General features: G+C 40.3%; 1 protein-coding gene across 6 annotated transcripts in view; it reads left to right on the top strand.

Annotated features, from left to right (window-relative positions):
* The window catches only part of AOPEP (aminopeptidase O (putative)), a 332,639-nt gene that overhangs the window by 26,137 nt on the left and 284,513 nt on the right, over positions 1–21,989 (top strand). For all 6 annotated transcript variants that reach the window (XM_046663936.1, XM_046663933.1, XM_046663931.1 and 3 more), the window contains 2 exons: positions 7,617–8,551; positions 20,606–20,772. In XM_046663936.1, coding sequence (XP_046519892.1) covers positions 7,755–8,551; positions 20,606–20,772 — 964 coding nt within the window. In that variant the 5' untranslated portion in view covers positions 7,617–7,754. The remainder of the gene's footprint in view (positions 1–7,616; positions 8,552–20,605; positions 20,773–21,989) is intronic.

The raw sequence follows: 21,989 nt of genomic DNA, 5'->3' as shown, positions 1-21,989 counted from the left end.
AGTTTATATGCAGAATATGGGGTTGTTGACTTCCCTGACGTTTTCCTGATTTTGATCCAAAGGTACCTGGGACTTTGTTCATTCTTTTCAACATTTTTTTCTCTCTGTTCCTCAGATTGTATAATTTCTATATAAATATTTTCAAATTCAGTTACTCCTTCTTCTATAATCCCATTTCAAGTATTTAGCAGTGCTGGATAAAATATAACAACATACACACACCCCCATATATACACATATATACTTACATACAAAAATTCAAAACCAAGAAAGGGCTATCCTAGTTGACCAAAATGGAGAGGGCAAGTAAAGTCAGTATGATGAACCAGGTGCCTAACCTGAGAGGCCGTCACAGAGAAATAAGTTTAGGCCTTACTAGCTGGGGTTGAGGAGGGGTTGGGTCCTGATCTCAACCAAGGAAGGGGTACCCAGTCATAGATCCAGTACATTTGGAGAACTGAAACTGAGTTATCTGCATAAAGCCAGAAACCATGAGGGGGTGATCCTTATGTTAAATGGAGAAGGAAAATTCCATGCACTGTCTTGATAGAGAGGCAAGGAAATTTACTGTTTATTCAGGGCTATACGTGGAAAGAATTCCTGAGTCCTCAAACTGAAGGGGCACACTGAATCTTCAGCAAGCCAAATAAAAATAAATCCACATTTAGACAGATTGAGTGAAACAGTAGAACATCAAAGATAACGAAAAAAATATAAAAACTACCAGGAAGAAAAAACAGACGCATGTTGAGAAATGCGGATTAATAACAAACTTCTTATCAGCAAAAAGAGATGTCAGAATATAGTAGAGTAATATATTCAAAGTACTAAGTGAAAATAACCGTTGGCCTAAAAGTCTACACTTGGTTAAGTGATCATTCAATAGTGAGGATAAAGACATTTTCAAACATACAAATATTGAAAGAGTTTACTACTTATGAAATCCTCCTAAAAGAATTACTAAAGATATACTTAAGTAAAAAGGAAATTGTGGCAGATTGTATTTTCCAAAATTGGCCACAACAATATCTGCCATCTCACATGCTCTTCTCCAGTGTGAGCTAGCCACTCCCCCATCAAGAGATGGAGTTGAATTCCCTCTTTTTGAATCCGGACTAGCCATATGCCTCTCTTTTGAAACCAGGAGAATGTGGTGGAAGTGATACCACGTTGACTTTCGAGGCTGCATCAGAAAAAATCATTCAGCTTTCAACTGGTTCCTTGGAACACTTGCTCTGGGGGCTGTCAGCTGCCATATAAGATGTCCAACTATTCCAAGACCTCCATGTTAGACAGGCTTTGTGTAGTCACCCTAGACATCAGAACCCCTAGACAAGGCCATCCTCCAGCTGAGTACCACTGAGTGCCATAGTCAAATTCATAAGGTGCAGAAGAATGGCCCAGCTGAATGTTACCCAAATTCTTGACCTACAGAATATGGTAAAATGGTTGCTGTTTGAAGCCACAAAGTTTTGGGTTAATTTGTCAAGTAGCAATAGTAACTGGAACAAAATTGAACCCTGAAGGAAGGAGTGGATTGTATGAATCAGTCATGAGTAAGGAAACTGGTGAACAAATACAAATAAGTATTGCCTGTTTTTTTGTAAGTTGGATGAGGGTTGTTAAAAACAATGTGATACTAAGATATCACCAACAATGATATGAAAGCTGATATACGGTGAGGAAGAGGAGAGATTGATGATAAAACTTTCTAGGGTCATTGTAGGGTTCAGAAGACTACTAGAGATTGACTTTAAGTAACCGTGTTAAAGAAAATAAATAGAATGTATAACTTAAACATTAGAGGGAAAAAAGAGAATTTAGATAAAATTCAACAAAAAGTAGAAAAGTAAAAGCTAAGAAGCAAAATTGTGGTAGATAGAAAACAAAATAAATTGGTTGAGATCACTGCTGTTACAAGCATAATCATGATAAATGTAAATAAATTAATTTCAGTTGTTAAAAATGATAATTATATTTTTATAAATGCAGCCAAATGTTGCTTAAAAAAGACACTCAAAACAACCCAGGGCAGCTGAAGAGAATAGAAAAGATATATTAGGAAAAAACAAACCAAAAGAAAGCAGGTATGACAATATTAATAGCAGATGAAATGGAATTTCTAGGTATTTTACCCAGGAAACACTTGCACATGTGTACCAGGAGACAGGTACAAGGATGTTCATTGCAGCATTGTTTGTAATAATGAAAATTTTAAAAGAAGTTAAATATTATCAGTAAGGAAATATATACATAAATTGTGGAATATTCGTATAAGAACACTAACCAGTCGTTACAAGATGTAAGCTAGATCTATGTGCATTTACATGGCTATATTTTGAAACTACTGAGTGAAAGAAATGTTACAGAATAATATGTCAGTGTGACATTTCTAAACAAAAAATGATACCTTTTTTCTTCTAAGATTCCTTCTAATTCTGAAATTATTTAATTGAAATTCAAGCAGTAAGCTGTCTTCCTATGACTATAATAGGCACTTGAGTGTCTGAGGAACTGTGTCCAGAAACAGTATACTTCAGCAACTAAACTGGCTGTCATTAAGGGCAATCACTGTACCCTAAAGAAAGAACACACTTGGAATAGCAGAATAGTCTTCTTCTGAACGAGTAATCTATAGAATTAAATATTTTGTAACTCCTCATAGTGTGCTCAATATAATAGAGTAAGCGTATGTGCATGTTTCTCCTTCTCCCCTGAGTTGCTTACAAGAGAAGAGTTGTAGCCTAAAGAGGTACAGGTGTGTCCTGAGAAGAAAAAATGAGCTGTCTTGGAGGAAGATGTTTGTTAAGTAATACCTTTCTGCTGGAACCTATTCAAGCCAGAATCCCTGTTCTGTGAATAATTAGATGTTGAAATCACAAATGCCCTCAGATGTCAATTCCACAGATACTACTTGAGAACCTACTATGTACAGGGTGTGCTACAGAACATGGTCATGAACACAAAGATGAGTCAGGAGCCCCAGGTTGTCTATAGCCCATTGGAAGGTGGAGGTAACTGTGAAATGAAGCAGGGTAAGTTGAGGGCCATGAGAGTGTTGGCACATGGCCTGTAGCTTGAAAGGAGAGTGAGATTATTTTCTATGGCCCTGCAGAGGCTGTTTCACGTATTGCAAATGTGTGCATTTCTTTCCTGGTGACTGAAAGTGGCAGGCCAGTCTCTTTGCTGTGCCGTAGTTCTGTGTAATATTTGATCCCCCCCTCCCCCCAACCTTCCTTAAGAAAAATTTTGCTGTACATTAATCCTTTTGAAGCCGTTAATGGTGTTGCTGAGACAATCATTTAAGCAGTTAAAATACACAGTACATTGTGTACTTATTTTAGAGGCAGCAGTGGTTAGCCACTGGAAACTAACCATTGGGTTTGATAAAGGGGGGAATTTTATATGTTATGGCTTATGACAGAGAACGGAAAAATGCTTCAGTGAGATGGGTTGGCATTTTAAATTGGAACACAATAATAGAAAAAATTGCTGAAATCAACAGACTGCTTAGAAATATGGTTACTATTTGCTGAGAGAGGCTTTTCAAGGTAGCCGCATACACGCGTTTGCAACCACAGTCAGTTGAGTTCTTCCCTGGACACAGGACTGTGACCATGATTGACGTCAGTGAGAGTTATGTACTTGCAGAGGAAGGAGATTTTAGGTCTTCCATGAATCCAAGGCAAGTGGGAAATAGGTGTACTAAGCAACAAGTTATAATAGACTTACACGTTACGCATAACTTAGGTTGGAAACCAGGCAAAGCTCACGGTGATCTTCTGAATCTTCTGGGACTGCCTTAAAAATTCTCCTTTTTTCCCCACAGCCATTACAATACGAATTGATTCTAGTTCACACAACCTGAAGAAGATAAAAAAGGTAGAATTGGGGATATGGAAGAGAGGCTTAGGAGGTAACATTTGATTTATGACTTGGACAATATGAAGGAAGTGGCCTTGAGAGCTGGAGGATGAGAATTTCAAGGAAAAGCATCGAGAATGGGTGACCTTGGGCAAATTGCTTTACCTCTCTGGGCCTCATTGTCTTCGTTTGTAAAACCAGAGTTGGATTAAGTGAGCCCTAAGGAATTTTTCAACTCTAAAATTCATTAAAATAAGACTAGTTAAAATGGGCAACAAGGCCAAATGTATTTTTTGTTTGCTTTTATTTTTAATTTTTTTCCAGTTTTATTGAGATATAATTGACATACATTTATTTAAAGTGTACAAAATAATGATTTGAGATATATATATATAGTGATGTTTGTTTTTAAAGATGGCAGCCCTAGGGGTGTTTGAAACATTGGCAGTAGGATGGAGACATTGAGAGGGAGAAAATATTGGCAAGAGAAAAATGTCAAAATGAAACAAGATTCCAAATTAGTGGGAGGGGATGGTATTGGGGGGAATGCTTCTTTCCCCTTTCTGATGTTTCCTTTCTTGTGGAGGGGGTGTAATTACTGTAACATTCCTGGTCACCTTACTTCTTCTTCCCTGAGGGAGGTGGAGTGACTTATTCTGGTAAGTGTGGGAAGAAGGAACTGGGTATGTTCAGCTCGGCTCCCCCTTTGGCTCTTGGGCAGCAGTCCTGACCACAGAGCGCTGTTCTTCGCCAGGCCCTGAGTCTTACCTAGGGAGGGCACCTCCTCTTCTGGGAGCTTCCACCTGATCCAGCATTACCTGTGACCCTATGGGCAAATCTGTCGAATTTGGGGATTCAGGTTTCAGCTACCTTAGGCTCCCACACTGTGGCTCCCACACTAAGCCGTATTCTGCAGTTTAGTCTTCATCAGTAATAATGTTGATAGTTTGGTCTCTGTCTGCCATATCCTCATCTTATTTCTCTGTGTGCCGAATTTGGATAGGAAAGAAGAGTGCGATTTATTTCCCTCTCTCAGACACCAGAAGCTGCGATGCAGGGGAAAGCATTAGCTTTGGTGAGAAGGGGTATCGTTTCCTCTGAATCAGGAGAAGGCAGTAGGTGTGAAGAACTAGAGATCCTTGAGGTATGATGGAGTTTCAGAGATTCCAAATCATCTCAGGAAAGTAGGAGCCCAAATAATTAGCTGAGAATGAGTCAGCAGGCAGGAAATTGGAAAGTTACAAGAAGGAAAGATTTAGAATTGCCCCTATAGGGAGTATGCTCAAGAATCTGCTGACGAGGACCAAAGGATTGCAAGTTAGGGTGACAAGCAGGGCGATGGTAACAGACCTAGATGGGTGGGGCTCTAAGGCAGGCTCTTCTCTGCCACTAGGGACAAAAGTGGTAAAAACTGCTCTACAGAATATACTTTATTCTTAAATTATATTAACTTTGACAAGCAAATGAAGGAATCTATTAGGGTTAGACAATGAATGGTTATTTCCGTATCGTTACAAATGCTAAATTGTTCTTCTTCAGATATACTAGTTTAGACAGCCACTAAGTTAACCCTTGTCTCAGTGATTCACATTTTCCTCTTGTCTGTGTGTGTGTATTCAGGGGTTTTTTGTTGAACAAGTTTGTGTGTGTGTGTGTGGTGTTTTTTTTGTTCGTTTGTTTGTTTTTTGGTGAGAAAGATTGTGCCTGAGGTAACGTCTGTGCCAGTCTTCCTCTCTTTTTTTTGTACATGGGACACCATCACAGCATGGCTTGATGAGCGGTGTATAGGTCCATGCCCAGGATCCGAACCCGTGAACTCCTACTGACGCAGTGGAGCCTGTGAACTTAACCACTATGCCACCAGCCTCTAAACAAATTTTTTAAAAGGACCCAGTCAACAAAATGCTGCATGTTAGCAGCCCAGATACCAGCAGGATGAAGTTTTAACATCTGTTGTTTCTCATTACATAGATACGGCCAGTGGCTTTAGTGAAGGTTGTTATTCATTACATGACAAGTTCAGTAGCTATCATGCAGAAAAGAAAATACCCTGGCTTATTCCCTTTGCCCATTGACTTTTCTAGAACCAAGAGGAGTATCAGCTTCTCCATATGGTAATCTCAAAGCTATTCTTTGCATCCCTGATTTCTCTCAATTCCTATTACTCTTAAAGTCATAGTATGTATTACCACATGCAGGTTGGTGGGGGAGGGAGAGAAGGGAGCAGGGAAGGATTTCGGGAGGCGATTGCACTTGAACTGGGTGTAGAGGGAAAATAGAATTTGACACGTAGATATGGGAGGTAGGAGCCAGGAGCACTCCAGGGACACTGGTTATGGGAGGTGCGAGCCAGGGGCACTCCAGGTATGGCACACAGCTTAGTCCAAAAAACAAGAAAGCATGGTGTCAGGTCATCTTCAGGGAGTGTATTGAGCAGGCTCTTTAGCTGGAGGACAAAGATGCAAAGGGAGTATGGTCTCCATGACCAGGAAAATAGCATGAAACCAGATTGTACAAGGCTGCAGGAATGAAAATTCAGTAGGTTTGTTTGCTGGAATGAAATTCTGGAAGAGAGGGAAAAGAGTCTAATAGAGAGGCAGATAAAGTAGGAAGGGAAGTGAGGAGGAGTTAGAATAAAAAGGGAGGGCTCAATTTTACTTGAAAAGTCAAGCAAGTAACGTTTTGTAGTTGGTAAAAGAATACCTCCTGATATTTAGAAATACAAAAATTATTTTAAATATATCTACTTTGTCAGAGTTTTTATTTCTTTTCCTCTGCCATTTCTTTTTCATTTTTAGTAAAAGAATAATAGTAATTAAAAAAAAGAGTATACCCTGAAAGAAGTGAGGTACACAACAGGGACTGAAATAATTTCAGGTAATTTTTCTTTTAGCTCGATTGCTATTATAAAAAAGAATACATTTTGATTCAGAACTTTTATGAGGAACTGGGGCATTTTATTACAACATCTGTTTCTACATTTTATTTTCTCTGCTTCCTTTTACAGGTATTTGCATACTTTTTTTTTTTTTCAAATGAGAAGACCTTTTTGTTTGCCACAAGAAGGCTATTATCCAGAATGTTAATGGGTTTTCAGCTATTAAGATGTAATGATATACCTTGAGTATTTAACTATAAATTTGAAAAATCTCCATGAACAATCTCAAAGGAATACTTAGAATGCACTCCTGGTAAATTGGCTCATTTTCCTGTAATTTACTGGAAGTGCTGATAGGAGAGCAGTCCTAATGTGAAAAGTACATTAATCCCTGGAGTTACATTGTATGTATTAAATTATTACTCTCAAAGAATAAAACGTATGAGGCCATTTAGCCTTCATTCACATTTGTTACTTAGAATCACAGTAGAGAAACAATCACTTATCTTTTGATGCACAAAATTAGAAATGATACATTTAGTATCTTTTAAAACAAGAGGCATAGTGATGCTCAGTTACACGCTTTTGCATAATGATTATTCTTTTCCAAAAGAAGGACTGTTCCAGTTAGGAACAGGATTCTTTTGTCTTTGTGGAGGCCCCTTTCATTCCACTGGTAATTGAAATATTTTTAGAAACTCCTAATGCAGCTTTCTTTGATGTCAGTCAAAAAGATTAGTCTGCCTTCTAGCTGCGAGCTTCCACCACAGTGGGTATTATTTAAGAAGGTAGTCAACTTGCAGGAGCAGCAGTGGCAGGAACATTTAGGGTCTTATTTGGAATTTTGTCTAATTGTGTTTTTCTTCTTTGCCAGGGGACTGAAAGTTGTCGAACCATAATTTGTGACACCAGGTGTTTTTTGGTAAGCAGCCATTTGTGATTTCGAAAGATTAAGGCAGATGGGAAGTCCCTTCTGAGATTTTAACACAGCTCTTGAACAGCAACCTACACCATGGACGTAAAGCTGGACCCTTCCCGAGATGACCTGCCTCTCCTGGCTAACACCAGCCACATACTTGTGAAGCACTATGTACTGGATTTAGATGTGGATTTCAAAAGTCAGATCATTGAGGGCACCATAGTGCTGTTCTTTGAGCCTGGAAACAGATTCAAGAAACAGAGTAGTTCCATCGAGGAAACCTGCCAATCAGAGTCAAATGAAGCCTGCAAATTTAGGATGCCTGAACCCTGCCACATTCCTGTGACACATACAAGTACCTTCTCATCTAAAATGGGATATGATGGTTTTTCAGTCTGTGGTAAAGGTGTAAAAGATACTTCTGGTAAAGATGGTAACCATGACAACTGGGAACAGGCTTCTGGGATTTCTAGTTCAAAGTACTGCTGTGACACAGGGAATCATGGGAGTGAGGATTTTTTGCTAGTGTTGGACTGCTGTGATTTGTCCGTGTTAAAGGTTGAGGAGGTGGATGTTGCCGCTGTGCCAGGTATTGAAAAATTTACAAGGTCTCCCACGCTCACGGTTCTTTCTGAGGAGCTCAGGAATCAGATTATACGGGAACTTGTGACTCTGCCTGCAGATCGTTGGAGGGAGCAGTTAGACTATTATGCTCGCTGCAGCCAGGCTCCTGGCTGTGGGGAACTCCTGTTTGACACTGACACTTGGAGCTTACAGATCAGGAAGACAGGGGCTCAGGCAGCTACTGACTTTCCTCACGCCATAAGGATACGGTACAGAACCAAACCCCAGGGGCGATCAGTTACATGGACTTCAGACCAGAGCGGCAGGTAGGTTGTCTGGCACTCCCCAGCCCTCCGCCCGTTAATCACACACTGGGAGATGAGCCTTTGCAGGGATGCTCTCAGACGGGACCAACTCTGCAAAGATGCTCCCCTTCATTCTGTGGTATTACCCATCTAGCCTCAAATCCTTAGACCCATAGTGAAGCAGGGAAATTTCCAGACATACTGAACTCTTAATAGGATTATTTCCCTTAAGTCAGGATGAAAAGATTACTTTCCTAAGCCCTGCATTTCTGAGTTAGGAGATTGAAAGGCAAGCCTCCTGATTAAATCCCGAGCCCAACTCTCTGCTGAGATCTCTGCTGGCCCCTTCCAGTGCTGTAGATGGCAGTGCTCTGTGTCCCTGCACCAATGCTTCTCAGAGCTCCCGCAGACTCTCCCTGAGGGGGTGCCCTTCTGCCAAGTTGAGTGGGTGTGAAGCCTGGCACAGTGCTTCCAAAGAAAGCCGGCTCTGCTCTTGTACCTCCTTGCTGTACCTGTCTCTTGGCAGCTGTGCCTCCCTGGACTTCGTCAGCTGTCGTATAACGTGAACCCCTAAAGCACTGGGAAGATCCGTTTCTGAGGAGTGTGACAGTCAGTCCTGTCGAGTCCACACTTGATTCTTTGGCTGTGATTCTTCGTATTTGACACCAGCGAGACTCCTGGTTTTTAGTGTGGGGAGAAGGAATTGATGAGGCATCGATTTCCAGGCAGCCATTCATTCTTTTCTTCTTGCCCTTCCTCCAACAGTTGTTGAGGGTTTTTAGAATTTGTGAATTTTTAAATCAAACGTTATTGATTCCTCATTATTTTACCTATTTCTTTGTGCTAATGTGCTGCAAATCAATACAGTAATGATTGCAGAGCTTGGCTGGAGGAACGCTGATCTCTGCGAGCTTGTTGGGAGCGCCGCCTCTTATAGCATTGGACTTCCTTAATGGAGGCGGTAGTCTCCCCCAACCCATCCCCCAAATGCATTTTCAGTTTTTTTTTAAGCATCACTTTGACTTTGAGCTCTAATTATCCCATTCTTGCCTCTAATCTTACCTCCTGCTTTGGTCTCCAGCCCCACTTGGAATGAGTTCACTTTGTCTTATTTCTTCTAGAATCAGAGGCAGCCTTTGGGCAATTGCAGGATTGGTACAAACATACGTCAGTACAAAAGCATAGTGATTTGTTTATTTATTGGATATTCTTGGGGACCATGAAGGAAAGACACAGGTGTTCTTATTGAATCTTCAAAATTCTTTGAAATTTTTAAAGATGGGGTCTTCAATAAGATTTAGCAATATACTGTCTCTGAATATTTAATTAGAAGTTGTAGTTTTTATATTCTCAGATATTCCACTTTTGAATTAGAATAATGGGGAAGAAGAAACTATTGACAGTGTTTGGAAGAAGTGCTCATTAATGGCCTCAAACATGGCTTTCTTCTCAGGGCTCACTACAAAGAAAGATTAGACTTGTGAATTACATTTCATGTAAAGTTTTGAGTAGGAACGAGTTATAGACAAGTGCTGATTTCGTAAAGAAACTAAAGAGGTTCTTGGGCGTATCTGGCTCCTGGGAAGGTTGGCTTAGTGAATTTACTCTTGATGTCTCCTTTTCTGATAATTCAATAAAATGCTCATTTACAGCGGAGTTTAAACTGTATCCTTGCACGTTTATGGTTATATGTTAGTAAATAAGCGGCATTTATGCAGTCTTGCAAGGATAATAAATGTGGTTTAAAAAAGAAATCCTCAAAAGATCTTTTCTTTCCCTTTTGTTCTTTTTCTGGGGGGAATTTTATTACAGTCAAGATAATCTTCCATGATTAGCCACCAAATTTCTGTAAACTCTCCCACATGCTTAAGAGTAAATTTGGGTAGATTCTGCTAACTGTTGGGATACTTTAAGGATTTTAAAATGCCCAAGGATCCCAGATTGCCAGACAGAAATATTTCCTTAGTGATATGAGTGAATAATAATCGTCAGGTTACAATGCTTTTTTAGTATAATTGTGTGAAAAATACAATTGCGTTGAGCTTATTTCCTCCAAGGCAGAATCTACATTTACTGAAACTAAAATAGTTGTTATTTTTTACCCTTGAATGGCAAAATACTGTCAGTATACCTACTGTAAATTTTTAGTCCCAGATGAGAAACTTTTTATTGTTATTTTATGAGTAGGAAAATTGAATAAAGTTATTGGAAGCTCTTAGAAAAATCCATGTCTCAATTGTGGAAGATAGCTACTTTTCATCTTTACCTTGACCCTTACTGTATGTAAAGATTTCAAATACACTTAAAAAAATGAATTATATTTGCTTTCAATAAATTTCTATTTTTGAGCAGATTTTAGAAACTTAAGAGAATCTCTAAATTGGTATCTTTTGTTTCGAGTTCCATCAGTGACTTCTCCCTTTCTGACCCTCACTCTGCTCCTTGTCGAGAATAAAACTTAAGTTATTTTGTTTGATAATATGTAGGTAAATAATCATTTAGGAGGTCAGGGGCTCCCTGGAATGGAATGCAAAGTGTGACAAAGCAATCCAACTGTATTAAAAATGTATGAAAGAACCTCACTAAAGGAGTAGGGGAAAAGGCGTGGCCTAAATAACGTTGGAAATGAGCGGAGTCTCTAAGATTAAAGGCAAGAAGGACTGACCTAAATACTATGCTGTAGTTAATAAGCTTGTTTCCCATGGGGGTGCAGGTGAACACTGCTGGTACCACTGTCCATGCATACTAGAACTGAGTAATTAAGTGAATGGATGGCAGATTGTGGGAGCCAGGTTTCTCACTGTTGACCTGGGAGGTTACACATAAGCGAGAGGAAGAGGCTGGAGTGATCCCTGCGGTAATGGAGTAGAGTTGGAGATATCACTGTGAACTCGTGTTTAGCTCAATATAGATATAGATAGTTGCATGTAGAAATAATTATAGATATGAATGTTTCCAGGGCTTAGCAAACACAGGTATATTTCCTTACTTCTCAGCTGAGAGGGTTTAGAAGCAGTGAACACAACCCAGGGCCTGGATCTTGGTTTCTAATACCATTCTCCAATAAAGCAACCAGGGTTTCTTGGAGAAATGGCTAGGACTGGGGCAGGAAGTGTACAAAATGAGCCTGGAGCATCATGTAGTGTCCAAGAACAAGGAAATGCTCAAACAGCAGCACCAACAACCCACAATTGTGGGTGTCATGTCAAAGGTCCAAGGAGCCATCTGAAAAACTAATGGTCAAAGCTGAGTGACAAAATGAAGAAAATAGTTTTGCATGATAACCCGAAGTATAAAATAAATATCCATGAGTCCATACTGATATAAGTAAATGATTGAATAAATAAACAGATGGAGGAGAATGGACCAATCCGTGGTGTAAAAGAAGTCCAGGGTATATAGATACTCGGTCATCAAGGAAGTGGAGCATAACTCCTCACTCCTTAAGTATGGACTACACATAGTGACTTCCTTCCAAAGAGGGAAAAATGAGTGACTTTACATTGGAGAAGCCTGACAGACACTTGTCAGGAGAAACCTGTTGTCAGTTGTCCAGTTGTCAGGAGAAACCTGACAAACCTCAGCAAGGAAATCAAAGTTAACATCAAAAGGGATGAGTCATGTTGGTAGTATGTACCTTTGATATGATGTGATGAAAATGGCATCTTGGTGATCTTCCTCCCCAAACCCATAACCCCAGTCTAACCAAGAGACAAACAGATAAATCCCAATTGAGGGACATTGAATAATATAACTGACGAGTGTTCCTCAAAACTCTCATGGTTAGCATAAACAAAGAAAGTCTTAACCTGTCGTGGTCAAGAGAAGCCTAAGAAGACATGATGATTAAAAGTAATGTAGTATCTGAGAACAGAAGAAGGACATTAGGAAAAATCTAAGGAAATCTGAATAAAATCTAGACTTTGCGTAATAATGTATCACTATTGGTTTACCAATTGTGACAAATATACTAATGTAGATGTACGTAATAGGGAAAACTGGGTATGGGGTCTATGGGAACTCTGTGTATTATCTTTGCACTCTTAAAAAGAAACCTGAAATAAAGTTTATTAAGAAAATAAACTTCAAATTTGGAAATAAATCACCATCTTTCTACCCTGAAATCCCTGTTTCATAGGGGATGTCCTCCTGTTTTTACCAAACGGCAGTGTTCTCTGGAGAAGAACTAAAAATATGTTTGAAGCTATACAAGAGTATTTCTTTCAATAATTGTCAATAATTTTTGCTTTCCCATTATTATTCTAGTTCTGAAATAAAATGTCTGGAAATACAAAAATTACATTTTCCTACCTTGGTATAGCCGTTGTGGGGTCGTGGCAACCCTTGAACCTAAGTGCTCTTTCTTGCCTCCATCATTCAGATGCTGGATTTTAGGTGACAGTGAAAAATGACTGATGAAACAGACACATACATAACAATCTGATACAACATGCTTCTTGGAAAACTTGTTTACTTTTGTGTAGTGTGTGTGCCCTTTAAAAAATATTTTGATAAAAACAGAGACAAGGTCAAAAATGTGTAAGAGTGTTCTTGCTAAGCTAGAAAGGAGGGAGACAATATATTTTTGTTCTAATCCTCAACATACTTAAGAAAAAACCCTTTTAAACATGGAAATCTTTATTCAAAGTTTATGTACTTTCTACATTTTCTTGCATTTTTTCCATTCCAGTGAATAAAATGTTATTTAAAACCAAAGCGTTCTCTCTGGTAATCCGTTCCCCTTTCCCTTTGGATCATTAAAATAGTTGTGGAACCAGCCAAGTGGGCCAGAAGATCTGGACTTAAGCTGATGATATCACTGAGCATGAGTTGAATGGAGGGGAAATTTGGTTAAATATAGGAAATTTATTTTAAAAACTATAATTATTTGAATCATTGTTAAAGATAAGGAAACTGGGAAAATATGTTATAATTTAAAGTCATATTAAAATTTTAAATTTCCTAAATCTCTATGATGTTTCTTTGTTTTAGACAAGCCCAGGATGAAGTTGGCAAAATACTAAGGAGAACGATTTTTTACTGTTATGTTTATTCCTCAACTATTGGACCAAAGATGATGTAGACTTTGGGGTACTTTTAGCTTGACATCAAAACCAGAACCAGATGTTATGTTTTTCCCCCACTATAAAATAGTTTCATTGTTTTATATCTCACTTAAAGGGAAATTTTAAGATTAAAGGAATGAGTAGAAGATCCTTCAGAAGAGATTTTAGGTCTAAGGGGAACATTTCTACAATTAATACCCTTTTTGTCTTTACTTGCTTCAAGAAACCAATACAAAATTCCTGAGAACTGAAGTGGAAATAATACATTAATTCTATAATATCACTGTATAACTGCAAAGGAAGAACTGATAATCATAAACTTGAAAATGTTTGGTAGGGTTCTTTTTCAGCCTGTTTTCCCTTTGCTGCTCATTCTAGATCTACCAGAAATGCTAGTCGAGTCATGGGAGAAAAGACAGTGATGGACTGTCTTAATTTAAACAAGTAATCAAAATGACAAACCAAAGAAAATAAATGAGTAACCAGACATCAACAGGAAATAACAAATCACAACAACCGATAGCCAAGAGCACAGTCTGTTGAAAAGAACCTAGAAAGTAAGAGCCGAGAGACCTGAGGGCTCGTCAGAGCAGTGCGGCCAACCAGCTGTGTGACTTCAGAGAAGTCATTTTACATCTCTGGAGCTTAATTTTCTTTTGTGTAAAACAGGAAGATTCCATATGGGGATCTCCAAATGTTTTCCACGTATAAAATCCTATATTCAAAAGGAACTTCCAGATGAGAAATTCCGTATTTGCCTTTATAAGCAGCTTGCCTATTTTGTACCCAGAACACATCTGGTGAAAACTGGTGAATTTCTGGCTCAAACTCACTTTCCCTCAGTCCAGTCCGTTTTGACTGTACACAAAATTTGTCCGAGTCAAAGCAGCATTCTCCGTGGATCTGCCATATGTTCTGTATGCTTCATGAATCTTGGTTTGGGTAATTGTTCCATGAAATAGAAAATAAGGAAGGAGTGTGTGTGTGTGTAGGGGGGAGAGAGTGAGTCGTAATTGACACTTGCTGTTTAGTAATCTGGCTCTTGGTTTTTGTGGCGCAAGAAAGCAAGAGGGTTGCTCACCTGCGGTGGGGGCTGTAACTTGGGTTTAATGAGAACCTGGAGTTGTAAAAAAGATCAGGTGTAGGAAGGAGAACAGATGGAGAGGAATTGAAGGAGGCCTGAAGACTTTGTAACCCTGGGAATCTTATGAAAGAATGTGACCCACTAAACCGTCACATCTGTGGTTCCCTGGCCTCCAGTGACCAGATCCGGGCCTCATTGTGGAAAAACACCCTATCAAGCCACACTCATGACAACCGTGGGCTCATCACCTCCTACCCTCTGCTCCTGAAGCAGCCTTCACCGCAGTCACTGAACAGTGACAACCAAATCTCTGAAAATGGGTGATTTTATGGAAAGTAGTAGAACTTGAAACATTTTTTAAACTAAAAATAACCTCCTTTTCACCCCGACTACAAAAAGACAAGTGCATTTAGTAGTCAACTGAAGAGAAAGAAAATATATGGTTTGGATCAATCCCACAAGTTTTCCTTTATAGATGGCTCCTCCTTAAGAACACAGCAAGCACGTTGGTATTTGTTGACCTCTTACCTTGAAAGGCATAGGTTTAGTCCATTTGGGCTGCTGTAACAAAATACCACAGACAGAATGGCTTATAATCAGCAGAAATTTATTTCTCACAGTTCTAGAGCCTGGAAGTTCAAGATCAGGGTGCCAACCTGGTTGGATTCTGGTGAACGTCCTCTTCTGGTTTGCAGACTGCCCGCTTCTGGCTGTGTGCTCACATCATGGGAGGGGCTGGGGAACTCTCTCCGTCCTCTTTTGTAAGGGCATTAATCTCATTCATGAGAGCCCTACCCTCATGACCTAAGCACCTCCCAAAGGCCCCACCTCATACCATCACATTGGACATTAGGTTTTCAACTTAAGAATTTTGGGGGGACACATTTTGGACCATAGCAGCATGGTTAATGTGTCTCATCCTGCTTTGATCACTCCACGAACACGCAAATATGTAAAGAAGCTGAAGTATTTGTTATTCTGATGGGTTCTTCCTTAATTTAGAAGTCCTTTAATGGTCTCAAGCCTTGGGCCTGCCTCTCACTCCCTGTCTTACTCTGTTTTCTTTCTGATTTTCAGAGTCCTCCTCCTGTTCCCACAACTCTGTGCGCTTAACTGAGCTCCCCAAGGAGTCTCCCATGTGGGTGTATATCCCAGGGTGTGTGGAATTAGCCCTGGTATGAGAGCTGTTCTTTGTTTGCTGGAAGGAATTATTCAGAGTAGAAATAATGAAGTTATAAGTGTCAGAGAATTTCAGGCTGGTGCCTGCACATCTGTCCCATGAGCATCTAGCAACATGGCCAAGGTGCAAGGCTATGCTCGTCAAGTAAACACAGCTGCATTTATTTCACTGAGTACACCTCCAGATAGCTGCAGAGCATGTTTGTAAATGCACATAGATGTTTCTCCCCTCCTGGGGCACGGTGGGCAGGAAATCAGCCCTCCACATAGTTCTCATTTGAATGTGTGCATGATGGGAGCCATCTTTACTCTTGAGTCACCATGTAGAGGGGGTATGATTTTCATGACTCTGTGAAGACCCCACCTTCACCTATTCTCCACTTGCTGTCAGATGTCCCAAGTTCTACCACTAGAGCTTTATCCATAGGTAAAAGCTTTCACCCCTTTTAAAATATAGTTATGTAACTCTAAATTGTTTTAGATATTTGCTCTATGATGTGCATATGGATATCAGCTTGTAAAAGCTCAAAAGGCCATTGGTTATAAAGTCATTGGCACTTGGTTTGGGGGTGTTGGGATGGGAGGAGTGAAGCTGCAACTGAGAAAGAGGAAAAGGCCAAGAAAGGAATAGGCTGGGAGCACAAAGAAAATCTGTAATTTTCCAGAAATTTTGCCTAGGATCTTCCTCTTGCGTGATTGTTTTCCTATTTATGAAAACATTCCAGTAAGAAAGCAACTGAATCTTATATCAGACATGGGTATATTTATGGGTGTGGCTTTTAAATAGATGACTTGATCTATACTTTCAGAGGTATAGTGCTGAGACAAGTGGAAAGCTAGAAAGAAAACACATAGACTTTAGCAGAAACGATGCCCCAGCCACGTGAAGAGGAAGGTAGGAAAAGAGAATTGTGAGGACAGTGGGGAGGTCAGAGGTGAGAGCTTTCTGGGGACCTGGTCAGGTAACTAATTCCCATGGTGGGAGGGTTCAGGTGTCCAGGCATAGTATGGCAGGAAGAGCCTTCAAGAGGATGGCAGAGGGATCAGGACAAAACCCTAGAATAAAATATCTAGAACTAGGCCATTGAGAGGGGAAATAATAGAGAATTGGGGAGGAAAGGATGGTGATAACATGCTTTTTAAAAATCCACTCATTGGGAGGATTCCCCGCAACTCCCCAATTTGTGTGTGGCACCCAGACTCAGATCTGCCTGCAACATCAATACTTACTACTTCATAAAATCATGAGTCTTAAATTTTCTGAGATCAATCTGATTTCGGACACTCCGTCCCATTGTTGGACACTATACTGTCTGGGGTTAGAAAATCATAATCTCTTGTGTCCGTACAAGTGTCCTCTGCCATTTGGTGTGTAAAGCCCTTTATCCACAAATTAAACAGGTAGGAACTCTCCTTCTACTTTGTCCCTTCTTATGAACTTGCCTGTCATCCTGAGTTTCCTTTCTTGTTTAATAGCTTCATAATTCAAGTCTTAGCACTTGAGCCAGAAACCTGTGAAAATTCTGTTAGTTAACTATTGTTGTATAACAAATTACCGGAAAACTGAACAGCTTGAAAGAAAAATATTGTTTCACACAGTGTCTGAGGGTCAGGAATCCAGGATCAGCTTAACTGGGTGGTTCTGGTTCAGGATGTCCCACAAGGTTGCAGTCAGCTGTCTGCTGGGGCCACAGGCATCTCAAGGCTTGACTGGAGCTAGAAGGTCATCTTCCAAACCCACTTGCATGGTCCTCACTCACTGTGGACCAGCGGTTTCCATTTTACCATGTGGGCCCCTCCATAGGCTGCCCAAGTGTCCTCATGATATGGCAGCTGCATTCTCCCTAGAGCACGTGATGAGAGAGAAAGAGAAAAGTCTCTAAAATGAAAGCCACGGACTTTTAAATAATCTAATCTCAGAAGTGACATCACTTCTGCCATATCCTAGTCACACAGACCAACCCTGGTACAATTTGGGAGGGGACTGCACAAGGGTGTGAACACCAGGGGCAGAGGTCATTGGGGGCCAATTTGGAAGCTGGCTGCCTCAGAGAGGCCTTCCTTTCCTTCTCCCTGTCCTTCAGCAAGTCACTAAGTCTTTCAGATTCTTCCTCTGCAGAATTTCTCAGATATGACTTCATCTTAAATCTGATTGTTTCTTCACTGAAGAGGTGTGAAGGCTGATGGAGGAAGCAGTGGGGACCATATACCTAAGGGCGCAGGCAGAATGCATTATAATATGCTAGCATGGCCTCCAACCAAACCTTGTAGGGAGAAGGAGAGCAAACCTCTTGGCAAGTCCATCTTTTGGAGAGGATTTATTTCCTGGGCAGGGAAGGGAAGACTAACACCAGAGTCACTCTAGGGAAATGAGGTGTTGAGCACAAAAGAAAAGCACAGATACTTTCAGACTTGGCCTAAGCACCCTAGGACTTAAGACCATAATATGGGGTCAGGTCCCCTTTGTGTGAGATAGAGAAAGTCTTAGGAGATCTCTAGGTGAGGGCCGCTGCTTCCCTGTAAGCATCACATAGGCTTACCTCCACAAGTCTACTTAGATTGGAAGTGGCTTTCTAGAGCTCTTGAACTGAGAAAAATTGTGCCGTCCATTCTGCTTCGGGGAGAAAGCAAGCCTTGATTCTCAATGTCTGCCATTGTCAAAGGAAGCATATACCTGCCATTGGCCGGGGGGAATATACTCTGTTTCTACTGACGATACTCACTTTTCCTTCTTGGGATGCTTCTCTAGATGGGCTTTTTGGGAAAAAACAAAAGACTTAATAGGTAAAATTTTCAGAACTAGGCGCACCTGGCACCACCTACTGGGAGGAGGCAGCTCTAACAGGCTTCCTCCTTAGATTCTTAAACAGCCTGAGGCTGGGCAGTTAACTAAGGTTAAGTCAATTGACCAAGGACACAAGGGGACCAAGATGGGAGCTCAGCACTCATTGAAACTGATGAGAGATTTTGGGCCTTCCCTGAAAATTTGCCTTTGTTCTTGGATCTATAAACTTGGGGTACAGAATATGGACTAGAACAGACAACAGAAGTCACCTATCTGCCCCCATCCTGTTTTACATGTGACTCAGAGAGGTCAAGGGGCTTCACCACAGTCATTTAATAAGTTGGTAACCCAGCCAGGACTAAAGTCTTCTGAATTTTGACCTCTTTCCCTGCCCCATGTTGAACCTGTGAGTTATCATGGCATGTATACTTCTAGGATAGGTAGATTGCAACTGCCTGTTTGCTCTAAGGTCCATTTTCTGCACTTACTATAATCTCTGAATGATAAGGAACCTCATTTCCCAGACTCCCTTGTCTTCTGCTTCCTGCTAGGTTTGGCTGATAGGGGGCACTGGTGGAAAGTTTGAGAGTAGGAGTTGGCGAGAAACAAGGTATTTCTTCTCCCCTCTCTGCTTCTTTTGGCCTCTCCAGCAATGAGTGAGTCTCGTCTGGTCCCAGCATCCAGTGGACAGTCCCCACTGTGACTCTGGCCTCTGCCGGATGCCGCCTGCCACTGTAATTCTGTAACACCCAATGATACCAGCTCCTCCAACCCAAGGAGTCGCAGCTACTTACCGCTGTGGCTAATCTCTGGGTTGCCTCACCGTCCCCTGTCCAGCTTCTCAGCTCTTCTGTCACTTGTATAACCAATTCCCTGTATTAAATTACCTCTGTTGGTTGAGATCTAGACTGGTTTCTCTTTTCCTTACTGGATCCTGGCTGAAGAAGTAGGTCCATCGTTCTGTGTGTTCTTGCACATTGTAGGAACACAGTGAACATTAAGTTATAATGATATTAACAAAAAAGGAAAACTGGTTTATCCGAGAGAGGTAGTGCTATGCGCTATTCGTTTACTCCGTAAATAAAGCTGATTAAAGCGACATCATGTTTGTCGTAACTCCTGAAAAGCAAAAAGTAGAAACATTTTCCTAAGGGTCAGTCTTGTGCTCTTTACTCTGTGGGTCGGAAGAATGGATTCCTTTGATTCTGCAGGTCCTTTCCATCTCTGTCAACTGTGACTTAATCATCGAAGGGAACATTCTTGGTGTAGGTGGGTTTGTAATTTTTAATTGTAGCAGAACGAGCCCTAACGTCATGCCATTGGCTTCCTACACTCACTTTGGTAACGACTCTACACTTGGCCTTCCCATTATAAGCCTGGTGCTTGTGACCTCCAGTCCTGTTTATATGCCAACCCCTGTTTTGGCCTCCACACAAGGATTCCCACAAGGGTTCCATTTGAGATGGCGGTTTCCAAGATCGGGGGTATCTGCCTGCCAGCACTGGATTTGAGACCACCAGCTTGTTTTTCCAAGTATTAATATCTCAATAATCTCCAAACATATTTTCTTTTCCAGAATATTTTCCAAAAGGTTGGTGAGAATGTCTCTCAAACTTTTTCCTTTGAAGGCATAAGGGCCTTAGGGGAGGAGCAAGGGTAATATAAATTTTAAGTTGGCAGACGAATATTTAAAACTTTATCCAAAAAATATTTTTCCCCTTAAAAAAAAGCAACTCTTTACATATTTAAGTAATTCATTTGGGAGAAATTGCCACTCAACTATTCACATAGCTAGCCCTTGGCAGTTTCAGTTCAAAATGCTTTGAAACCAGTTGAGTACAAAGCCTCGAAATGTTTTTCTCTTTGAAAGCTCAACTTAGCCTTCACTGTCATGGTGGTGAGAAAAGTGACAACTCATTTTAAAGATTCTCCCCATTTGTTTCTTTGTCTTTCTTCTGCAGGCCATGTGTTTATACTATGGGATCTCCCATAAACAACAGGGCCCTTTTTCCATGCCAGGAGCCACCCGTTGCCATGTCAACATGGCAGGCTACAGTTCGAGCAGCTGCATCTTTTGTTGTTTTAATGAGTGGGGAAAATTCTGCCAAGCCAACACAGCTTCGCGAAGGTACTGTACATGTGTTATGTGCTTCTTTATGTATTGTACATAGGCTAGACCCAGGAACCCAATACGCAGTGTTTTTCTCAACTTTAAAAAGCTCCTTTATTAGTTGGGTTGGAATGAACATGCTATAAAACATCCTGCCAGAGAACACAGCAGGGGGTGGGGAGGGACACTGGGGAGCCTGGGCGTGGGATGTGGGGCTCTTCACACCAGAGTTATTGATTCCTAGGTTATTTCAGCAGTTGCTTTCACCTAGTGGTTTGTGGCCATAAGTGGGTGGTCTTGGTTGAACTTCCTGGGCAGGCAAGTGTCATGGAAACACTGTTACAGTTGAGTTGTCTGTGGTTCGGTCATGGTGCTGACAAGGTTCATCACTATAGTGAGCACTAGTGCTCCTGGTGACCAGTCCACAGTTACCAGGAGTTGTCTTGGTAAAGCATCTGTTCTACACACTGTTTGCCCATGAAGTTCTGAACCAAAAGTGGGTAAGAAAGAAGTCAAGTGCTAATGCATTTGTCTGTGAATTACTTGCTTATTGCAGTAATTAACTCTTTCAGTTGAGAACCTGAGCATGTTGATGCCAGGTAAAATTTTTGTAATTGTAATATTCTTTATTTAAAATATGACGTCTCCTTCCACATATTTATTCTAGAAACTTTGAAATTTACAGAAATGTAAAAGTAATACAATTAAATAATTTTAGAGAAAATGGTTGCTATCATTTTGTTGCATTTCCCTCCAGTATGTAAAGTCTATATGTATAGTATATATTATCATTTTAAAATTGTCATCATAGCATAAAGTTTTGTAGTACCCTTTTTTCACTTATAATGTAACTTGAATAGTTTTCAGGTCATTAAGTATTTTTCAAAAATAATGATTTTAATGTCTGCATAATATTTTGTTATATGAATATGTCAGATTTTATTTCATATTTCCATATTATTAGACATTTTTATTGTTTCCAGGGTTTTTTTCCTATTATAAATAAAGTTGCACTAAATTCCTGAGGAGGTATTTTGTATAAAATTAGAATTATTGAGTCAAAAGTTTTGAACATGTTTAAGGCTGTTGGTACCTATTTCAAGTTGTTTTCTAGAAAGGTTGCACCAGTTTACACACCCGTCCGTAGTTATGAGGGTCTCTGTTTCCCTGGAGCTCATCCCTCTGCCAGGCAATAGAAGGTCCTTCTTTAATTTGTATTACTTTGATGACCAATG

The sequence above is a fragment of the Equus quagga genome, chromosome 6 (assembly GCF_021613505.1).
Source record: "Equus quagga isolate Etosha38 chromosome 6, UCLA_HA_Equagga_1.0, whole genome shotgun sequence".
NCBI lineage: Eukaryota > Metazoa > Chordata > Mammalia > Perissodactyla > Equidae > Equus > Equus quagga.
The sequence above is the reverse complement of the archived record's forward strand: the minus strand, read 5'-3'. Positions and strand labels throughout refer to the sequence as shown.